The following is a 10,965-nucleotide window of genomic DNA, read 5'->3' on the forward strand; positions in this document are numbered from 1 at the left end:
TAAACAAACATGTACTAGTTGCATCAAGCAAATAAACAATTACCGGTTAAGATGAAATGCCAACACTCTTACCTTCAGCTAGAACCTGACCGGTACTCTCCTTCTTTATCTTGCAGTCGGTAGAATCAAAGGTGAATTTATAACCTTTATCACACATCTAACTCACGCTCAGCAAATTATGCTTCAGGCCTTCCACATAATACACGTCACGTGCTTTAATTTTGCCATCAATGTTTAGAGTACCTTTTCCCTTTATCTTGATCGATGAGTTGTCTCCAAACCTTACTGAGCCACCATTCCAGTCTTCAAATTTGATAAATTTATTTTTATCACCGGTCATGTGGTTGGAACAACCATTTTCTACAACCCATAGATTTCTTCTTTCGGCATGTAAGGCAGTCTGCACTATCAAACTTGATTCCGCCTTGTCCTTTTCTTTCTCAACCCAAACCACTTGAGTTTCCTTCTTCTTATCAGTTGCAATTTTGTGCTCTGATTTGGCTACTGGTTCCTTATCAGGATCTATCCTCTTCTGATTGATTTTCTTGGTCTTACAAAGCTTTTCTATGTGTCCAAACTCTTGACATTTATTTATTAATCTACAATCAGCTAACCTATGCCCAAATTTGTTACACCGGTAACAATAACCATGAATGTTTGGAACATACCGATTATTTTTCCTTGTCCTGCAAACGTCTGTATCACCGAGGGTCTTCCTTTCATGTTGATAACTCTTGTGAATCCTTCATGATAAACTCATGCATTTCTCCTAATATCTGCATTCAGGTACATTGAGTGTGGCCTCCAGCTCATTGATTGTGTATACAGGTTTGTGTGGCAGTTTCTAACAACTTCTGCATAAGTCTTTTTACCGGTATCCTTGCTTACTGTGAATGTATTCTTCTCTTCACTTTCACTAGAAGAACTAAACCATATCTCCTTACCGGATGTGTCTTTGTTGTTTGAACATTTTCCTTCTTCAAATCCTAAGCCATCAGTATCTTTAGATTTCTTATGTTTGCTCAACATCTTGTCTAAGGCTTCTATGCTACCCTCTTATTTGCTCCTCATTTTCAGTTCATCCTTACTCTCTTCAAGCTCTTTTCTAAGCTTCACTATTTCTTGATACTCCTTTTCCTTCTTCATCAGATCAGAGGATGTAACTTCACATATCCTCTTGGCTTCTTCCAACCAGAGTTTTAATTCAGAGCTAACTTGATTGGACTCATCCAGGGATTGCTTCATGAGACCTTGTTCTTCTGTTGTAGCAAGCTTGATCGTCATGAGTTCTCTTCTTGTCTTACTTAACTCCTCAAGAGCACTTATGAGCTCACCTTCTAGATACACTTCATCTTCAATGTCTTCTTCTTCCTCATCTTCACCAACCCGTTCATCTAGTGCCATAAAGAGATTAACTTCTCTTTCATTCTCATGGTAATCATCTTCTGATGCACTTTCTTCGCCGGTTGCATCATCCTCAATAGTATATAGGTTGTTTTGCTTCCAATATCCTCTTCTTCCTTGCCGGTAGACATTTCTTTCTTTGTCTTTACCAACAAATCTACCAAAACTTCTTTTCTCATCTCCATTGGTTTCATTATAAGGACATTTTGCAGCAAAGTGTCCAACTTTACCACAATTGAAGCATTTGAGTGGTAACTTTCCTTTATACTTGTCTGATCCTCTCTTGTGTTTTATGACAAATTTTTCTACCTCGGCATTTGAGTCTTCACTGGATCCTTTATGAGCAACCTCTTCCTTGCCCTTTTTGGTGGAGTTGAACACTACCTCTTTCCTTCAAGATGCTTCGCTAGTTGTTCTCATTTCATAAGCTATTAGAGAGCCAAATAGCTCATCCATTGTGAAGATCTTCAGATCTTTGGCTTCCTCTATGGTAGAAACCTTAGTATCATACTTAGATGTGAGAGATCTAAGTACCTTTTTGACAATGATTTCATTAACAATTTCTTCTCCAAGTCCTCTGATGGTGTTCATAGTTTCATCTACTCTGTGAAGATAGTCTGCAATCTTTTCTTCATCTTTCATCTTGATGCCTTCAAGCTAACCTCTTAGTGATTACAGCTTAGCCTCTTTGACTTTGGCATCTCCTTCAAATAATCTATGTAATTTATCCCAAGTCTCCTTGGCGGATGCACAGTGCATGACATTAACAAACTCATTATCAAACAGCTCGCTTAAGATAGCATGTTTAGCCTTCGAATTATATTCATACTCCTTCTTAGCATCTGGATCAGTGGGAGAAACACTAGGGACAGTATACCCATTCTTTACAGACATCCACACATCAAAACAAAAAGAGAAAATATAGATCTCCATTCTTCTACTCCAGAAGGCATAGTTAGATCCATCAAACATGGGGGCTTTTGAGGAGGTGGACTCATTTCTTGCCATTGTGTTCTTTGACCAAAATCTACCCAAGCTAGAGAAAGATTTAATAAACTGGGAACCAAGGCTCTGATACCAATTGTTGAACACGGTGTACCACTGAGAGGGGGGTGAATCAGTGGTTCTTGAAAACTTTTCTTTTTAAACCAAGCTTGGAATACCGGTTATCAACCTAAAAACTAAACAATCAAACCAGTAAGATAAGAGTGGATATCAAAAGAGGAAAACACACAAATGCATAACCCACAACACCAGATGTACTAGGAAAACCCAATATGGGAAAAAACCTTGGTGAGAAATGTTGTTGGAGTCTACTGCTCCAATCTAGCCTCATAATGAAACAATCAGATTACAATAATTTAGGGCACCAACCCAAAGAGAACCAACCCCTGCACCAACTCAATGTAATATAAAGAAATACAATTTTGATATAGTGATAGAGTCTAGTTGCAAATGAGTTCTGCAACACCTAATCAATGGATTTCTGACGGTTAACAACCTCCTCTTCTTCACTGGTTCTCACATTGTTGGTTATCAAATTACTCTCTTTGTTTACTCACTAGTTACTCCCACCCTTTCTTCTCTCTCTCTAAGCCTCACACTTCACAGTGTCAATCTTAGATGCCTTCCTAACCAATCACTCCTTACAGGTATGGTTGATTGTTTAGACTATAATAGTTTACTAGTTACTCTGTCTCTACCAGTTAGACCCTCTCACCAGTTCAGCTTACTAACACATACTCTAACTCTTAGAGAGATAACTCTAAGGCATATCATCTTTCTTCTTTCTCAGGCTCTCTTTTTTCCCACACCTCTCATCAAGCATCAATTGATTTCAATCTTGAGCTAAGATATTTATCTTTAAGGGTTCCCACCAAAGGCAGCATTCAAAAAGTGTTAGGTTTTACCTTCACCAACTCAATCTGTATTAGATTTGATCTGATCTTCTTTTCTAGACGATGTGCGTTTTCTATTTTAAGATTTTTATGGCATGCTTTTCTACATTTCTCTGTCAATCGCCATTAAAGGCTTGGTTGTTTCCTTTGGTAAACGGGTACAAACTCAGATCTTCTTGCAAGGTCAGTTCAATCATCTTGCCACCTTGTCTTCCTCAAGCTGCAATATTCTGCCATCCTCCCATGATTTGTGGGTTCTTCATTAAAGTCAACCTTCTTTTTGACTACTACGTCGATGAACACTTCACCGACCTCTGCATGCTCACCACCTGGTTTCCACCTATCATCCTTATCGACATCCACCTATGCTTGGTTTTCTATATCGTTTTGACATCCCTCACCGACCAAGATTGACTACCGGTTCAACTCCCCTTACTGGTATAACCTAACGTCATTGGTTGTCCTTCATACCTGCTGACCTCTTCTTTGTCAGTGGATCACTTGGCCTTCCATCAAACATGCTGGTCCAACTAGTCAATCAATTTACCGACAGCATTAAACTTCTTTGTGTATACCAATTCACATCCTACAGTTCTTCTTTTGCTTGCTTGCTTTTCCTTATCGGTTGTCTTGCTTTACCGATAGATGATGCATTTCATGTGTACCAGTAAGATACCTTTCTGTCTTGTTGGCATATGCACACTCCAATGAGACATTGTATGTGATTTAAGGTTTTGTCATTGATGGCAACCTTGCAATCCTATGGCACCGGCAAAGGCATTATACCGGCATCAGCAGATCACACTCTACACTGGCACTCAGGACACCGGCACTAACACAAAAGAAAGGAAGTATCCCGGCACAGAGGCCGACAGGATTTTTATTTTGTTTATTATTGTAAAAGTTTGTAAGCCGACTTGGAAAATTGTAAAATGACTCTTATATATAAAAGAGATCATTGTAGACATTTAAAAAAGTAGATGTAAGCGATAAGGAAAAATATTAGGCAGACCTAATATGCAAAATATAGGCTAAAGGGTTTATGTAAGAAGCAGAGCAGCAACTGGTTCTGGATCAGGCATTATAGATGCTATTGTAAAGTAGTACAAGATATTGGATTTGTATAATCCTCATTGTAAGTCAGTGAGACTTCCCTTTGAGCAGTGAGCTCTAGGTAGTTGGCCTTCCTACATGTGCAGGCCCCTATTGTAAGTAATATTCTCTTATTGGCCAGTGAGTGAATATTGTGGGTCACAAATCCCACCGAAGTTTTTCCCACACCGGGTTTCCTCGTTAAATCCTTGTGTTATGGTGTGCTTTTCATGTGGATGTTCTTGATTTTGTTTATTGCATTATTTCTTGCATACCGGTACACTGTTATATTATGTTCTGCATGTTTTAAGTTAAGAATTTCTAAATACCAGTTAGATACTGATTCACCCCCCCCCCCCCCCCCTCTCAGTATCTGTGGGATTCCTAACATGTCTTCTTACACACATGGCTTGACATCATCATGTCTTACTTCTCCATACTAGTCACCACTACTTACTCACAGGTGACCATGCCATACTAGTTGACATCAATGACAACCTAATGCCAACAATGTCAACAAGTAAAGTGTAATTATGTGATATAATTTACGCCAACACCTTCCCTTAAGTGCAACTTAGAGGAATTTAGACTCAAGTCAATAATGCAAGATGGGTCCCAACTACAAGGCCATGTTAGGTACCCATGTACAAGTGCAAATGCATGCAAACCAATGCAATCTCTCACAAGAAGAGAAAGAAAGAAAAAACTAATAGGAAAAAACTCCCCCCAAAAGAGAGATGAAAACTATACAAAAGAACTCTCAAATAAGTATGAGAAGGACAAAACCCCATGTGAGGAAAAAGTCCCTCCCCCATAAGATACAAGAAGAGAGACCAAGTAGCCCCCACTCAATGTAGAATCTACACCAATGGTAGAAGCTCGAAACTAAATGAAGAAACTGCTCCACAATCGTCGAGCAATGCTCCTCCCCTTAGGAAGAAACAAAACCAAAGGTGTATCCATGGAGTCTCCCTAATCATGAAGGGAAGATGTAGGAAAAAAACTCATGATACGTGGAGTCTATGAAAACTGCTCAAGTCTCCCCATGTTGGTGCTGAAAGTTACCCCCTCCAAGTTAGGTGTACTAGTCCATGTTGTTGAAAAAGGCACTCCAAAATCTAGTGGAGATGAATGTAGAACAAGATCCAAAGACTCACATGTCTCCTCTAAGGATAAAGACACCTCCTCCAAATGGTGTACATAAGTATCCACAATCATGTAAACCTCAAAAGAATGATCATGTAGAGAATGAACAAGAGGGTCAGAGTGTTCCCTTGCAACAATCAAAGAAGGATCATCTTCATCAAAGAGAAGATGAGTTTCATCAATGATGTTTCCCAAATCTGCAATGTAGGACTCCACAAACAAACTTATAATGTCTGTCAAGTAGTCATCCCAAGAAACTGTAACTGGAAAATAAGGAATATCTTGCTACACTGAATCACAAGAAGGCAAAATTGTCACAACATCTGCATCATTAGGTGCAACCGTAGCTATGATATCAATAGGAGGAGATGAAATGAAAGTTTCAAGAATGGGGTCACATGTGAGAATCCCCAAGTTCAAGTACCCAAAGTTCTCCTCGGTATCTAAATCAACACAAGAAGTGTGATCAATATATGAAGAACATCCTCATCAATAAGAAAAAAATATGCAAAGGAAGACAACCGAGATGCATGATCCACCACCCCTCTAGAAATAATAGCTCTAGTCTCCAAGTCTCTAATGATAACTAAATCAGGTGTGAACTCCACAGTTTTCCTTGTTTCCCCATGAGTGATTTGATAGATGGAAAGAAGATGTTTGTCAAGTGGGGTACACACAACACATCATTGGAGTTATCCCCAATGGCAATAGATCATTCCCCAATCACATTCATATATGTATGATTGTCCATCAAAATTGGTGGCATGTTGCAAGGCTCAAATGAAGAGAACATAGACTACGAAGATGCCATATGATGAGAAGCTCCCGAATCTAGAATCCCTCTCCCTTAATCATGACTTGTAGTATCACAAAGAGCTTGTCCCTTACCTTTTGACTGTGAGGAAGGGGAAGGAGATGAATCGTTCTTTATATAAGTGGATGGTAAATCAATGTTGTTCTTCTTGAGGATGTTGGTCAACTCATCAATCTTCTTAGTGTGGCAACACTGCTCATCATGACCACTTTTCTTGCAATATGAACAAGAAAGCTTCTCCTTGTATGATTTTCCTTTAGGTGAGGAAGTAGTATCCTTGCGTGGAGAGGAAGATTGTTCTCTATCATGTTGTGTCTTAAGCTTAGACTGCTTATGCTTCTTATTGGAATCCTTTCCTTGATTCTCTTGATTAGCCACCAAAGCCTTGGACTTTGAAGGCTTGAGAATCTCCATGCTCAACAAATTAAACTGCTCCAACATCAACATTTATGTGAATGCATCAAATGAGGGCATAGTGAAAGAACTACCCACTATCAAGCGATGGGTTTGGAAGCTAGAAACAAATGTTGCATATTGTGATGCAAGCTCCCAATAGGTTATAGACCAACTGTGCATCCTTCATATCAATGCCACAATCCTTCAGTTGTGCTCTTAGCTCACTTGCCTTGGTAACATAATCTTGGATTGTACCAAAGTTCTTGGGATCCAACATGATGAGATCATTATCAAGTTGATAGCCTATAATCTCGTCAATTTGACCATACAATTTTCTCAAGACATCCCATGCACCCTTAACTGTTTTACACTTGTTAATGTGAAAGATGAGATCCTTTGATATGCATTTACTCAATGTCCCTATTGCCATAATTATTTTAATAAGGCATTTCATGTGAGCATTAGGATCAGTTGGTGCAATTATAGTTCCATCAATATAGTGAGTTAATCCCTTTTCCATTAGCTTACTTCATACATCAATTTTCCATGAAACATAGTTATGTGGAGTTAAAAGTGGAAATTTAGGAGAACCCATAGCAACAAAATGAAAGAGCACTAAGAAAAGAGAAGCACTATCACACAAGACACCCCCCAAATTCACTCAATCAAGGAAACCCCCCCAAAAAATTAAATAAAAAATGATGATTTGGTCTTTATACTTAGTGTGATTACAATAGCCACTTGCAAAACAAGGAAGAGATCTAATCTGAGATCCAAGCAAAATACAAGTACAAAATAAACAAAAAATGACCAAATACTGAAAGTGTTATTTGTACTCAAGATAGTGAAAAACAGATAGCACCACGTGAAAGTAGATGAAAAATTATGCACTTTAAAAAAAAAGGGGGCACCTAAAAAGGAGGTCGTAAGAGCTCGAACAAAGCCTCTGAAGTTGCAAAATGGAGGATTGGAAAGGTATAGTTGTGAAAAACTGAAAAATTGTGAAAATTTTGTCCACCAAAATAAAAATAAAAATCCACTACCACTGCGAAAAGCACGAAAAATTAGCCCAAATAAAAAAAAAAATTGCACCAAAAAGGGAGCTAAAATGAGCAAGTTATGGGCCTCCAAAGTTCGCCCTCAAAACTCAAAAGCCCAATGAGAAGGGGCTGAAAAATATGTTGACGCAACGCTGATGTCAGCATTTGATGGGCTTAAATTTGACGCCTGTTTAATCGTCATCAAAACTACACACACCCTCTGCGTGACATGTCTGCACAATACTTACTGACATATGGTAGAATTCGATAGGTATCGTACGGTGACGTGGCATTGATGTGTCAGGTGACTGTGCATACGGAGATTCGACTGTGCAGGTATGTGTGGCAGTACGGATATGATGTAGCATCGACGTGTCTATACGGACCATTGAAGTGGCAAGTTGGTGTGTTAGTCCGTACACTGATGTGTCCCGCCACGTTGCAATACGATAGGATGATGAGGTAGGACAGGTGGCAGTACGTTACACTCCATCCCAATTCAGCGTGTTATGAAAAATAACATAAAAGTTTTTAAAGACAACATTCTATTGTTTTTCTCATAAATGAACAATCCCAAAATATGTCAAAACAAAACAAATCTATCTCCATTCAGTACGTTATGAAGGATTCTTCCTCAATCATAAATAGAATGATTTAGTGATAAAGTAGATGACTGATAACTCAATTGCTGGCCTGAAATTATACATCTTAAGCTAACTAAGCATATAATTACCATCTAAACCTTAAATATATAAAACCGCCAGACTTAAAAAACCAAAATTAATTTTACAAAACCATAGATTGAGACCATGGAACAAAGCCCAATAAAAATGGTCCACATTCGACCCCACTTCATTCAACTTGAGTTTGACTCCAATGATCCAATTCTAATTTGTATAATTCAATTTCTTTTAAACCCAATTTGATAACTATTAAAACGTTCTGCGTAGGCTTTTTTTGCAAGTTTGCAATGGGTATATTTTGTTCTGTCGACTAGTACTTATAAAAAAATAATTTCAACTGTAATTTAAAGTGTTTTCCAATGAAATTTTCGCACTTGTTCGTAAAATTCCCTTGGTAGAAGAGGAAAGCAGATACGGGAATCTATACCTTACAAGTTTACTTTTAAGAAAACCAGAAAACCTGTGTGACACTGTGGAGATGTAAATCTTCAATAGCTTCATATTTTATTAAAAACTTGGAAAAAACAAAAACACACAATATGTACTACATAGGAGGGTCCAAGCCCAATTGAATTAAAAAAGCTCTGCTTCATTTCTTGGGATGCTTCACAATCAGAACCGGGCACTTGAGATTGTGTGCACAGTAATCGCTTACACTCCCCAAAAATGCCCTGCAATCAAACAACACATCCATCAAAACTCCCTACATTGAAAGCCAATAAACACAAGGAATACTTAATTATAATAATAATAATAATCTCAGACCTCTTGATCGCACCGTAGCCATGGCTCCCCATCACCACCATGTCTGCTTCGGCCTTCTCTGCTTCCTCACATATAATATCCCTTGCTTCCCCAACACTAACCCTACTTTCCACATTCACCTGAAAAACCAAAACAAAACAAAAATAGTTAAAAAGTTCATATTTAAAATCAGATCCGTTTGATACTGGAACATAGTTAATAGATTGGTATCTAGGTATATGTCCTACATTTTTCCCAGTACAAATGCGTTTGGCCTTCTCCAATACGTTTTCAGTGATGTTTTTCTGGTACTTCTCCATGGACTGCATAATATCAGATGTGAATATGTAACCTGACAACAATAGCATTTAACATCCCGCTCAGAACAATTGAATAAGCAGATTGGAAGATTAATTAATGAAGATGTTAAGATAGGGTATAAAAGTAAATAGCACCTGTACCATCCGCAGCAGTGTAAACCCTGGGATGGGGTTGAGCGTGGAGAAGAATAAGGGTGTCGGGATTTGTCTGAACGTTGGCAACCAAGAGGAAATCGAGAGCCCAAGAGAGCGCATACATGCTTTCCTCGCTCTCATCTACAGCCACCATGATTTTTCTCTGTTTACTGCCATCCATAACTTCTTCTGCCATTTTTTCCACTTGATCAAATAGTTGGATATCTCTTTTTGTTTGACTGTGTAATATAGTGTGATCGGAAGAGGATTTTATGCACCAAAGTTAACAGCCCTGAGATGAACATCCAATTCAGCCCACCGAGTTGGGTGTAATTTTAGAAAGAGCCCACAGAAATATGAAAACCATTTGTTGTTTAAACAACCATGGCGGTCGAATTCGCCTGATTCATGAGGGGCCCTCCCTAATAATCTTCTCTACAAATGTGACGTGTCAAACCTTCGAAAACATCAAAAGGAAACATGAGAAAACATCCTCCATGTTTATGTTATAAGTACCTTTCGTCAACATCCTCCATGTTTCCAGTAACCTTTATCAAGTATTTGATTCACAGTCTCTATTTTCAGTCTAAGTGGGACACACGGATTATTTTTTTTTAAATTATTGAAGGAAAAACGATTGATAATATGAATTATTTATATCAGACATCTATCATAAGGATAAATGGAGGGAAAAGTTAGCTTTTGGTTCTCCACTGATTTATTTTTTCATTTTGAAACATAAAAAGACACATTTTAAAGCATATAAAGACATGGAAAATGAGGCTTTAAAAGTAGGCAGTGTGGCAAGTAGGTTTTTATTTGGTTGATATTGAAATTTCTTTAATAAAATAGAAATAATTTTTAAAAAATTATATTTACTTTGGGAAGAGTGATTGTTATGTACCATTTTTTATGGATTAATTATGATTTAAGATTTTAATATTCTACTCAAAACTTTCTTTAAGTTTTTAACTCTATCAAGTTTGTTATTTGCAATTGAAAATTTGTAGATATGAGTTTTGTAATGGTAAGTGTTATGAGATATGTGTAGAATCCTTGTTTTTTTTAATTTTGGTTTGGGTAGAATGAGTGTTGTCAACTTGTCTTGGATGCAACCTCTCTACTTCTTGCACTTCAGGTAACATGGCTTTGGTTGATACATTGCTAGGTGTGTTGAAGAAAAAATAGTCTAATGTGGTAAAATCTACAAACATTGGTGGTGTTGATGTCATATTTGAGCTAAACAACTTTTGAGATGCTCTTATGTTTTCAAAAGCTTCTTATGGTCATAAT

General features: G+C 37.8%; 1 protein-coding gene across 1 annotated transcript; it reads right to left on the bottom strand.

Annotated features, from left to right (window-relative positions):
• Positions 1-8,950: 8,950 nt before the first annotated feature.
• On the bottom strand, positions 8,951-10,022 carry LOC131873679 (universal stress protein PHOS34-like). Its single transcript, XM_059216853.1, has 4 exons — positions 9,673-10,022; positions 9,466-9,569; positions 9,239-9,357; positions 8,951-9,144 (listed from the first exon to the last, which is right to left on the bottom strand). The coding sequence occupies exons 1-4, from the start codon at positions 9,866-9,868 to the stop codon at positions 9,063-9,065; spliced, it is 501 nt and encodes a 166-aa protein (XP_059072836.1). The 5' UTR covers positions 9,869-10,022; the 3' UTR covers positions 8,951-9,062.
• Between the last annotated feature and the right edge of the window lie 943 nt (positions 10,023-10,965).

This window comes from Cryptomeria japonica, chromosome 2 (genome assembly GCF_030272615.1).
Source record: "Cryptomeria japonica chromosome 2, Sugi_1.0, whole genome shotgun sequence".
In the NCBI taxonomy this organism is placed as follows: Eukaryota; Viridiplantae; Streptophyta; class Pinopsida; order Cupressales; family Cupressaceae; genus Cryptomeria; species Cryptomeria japonica.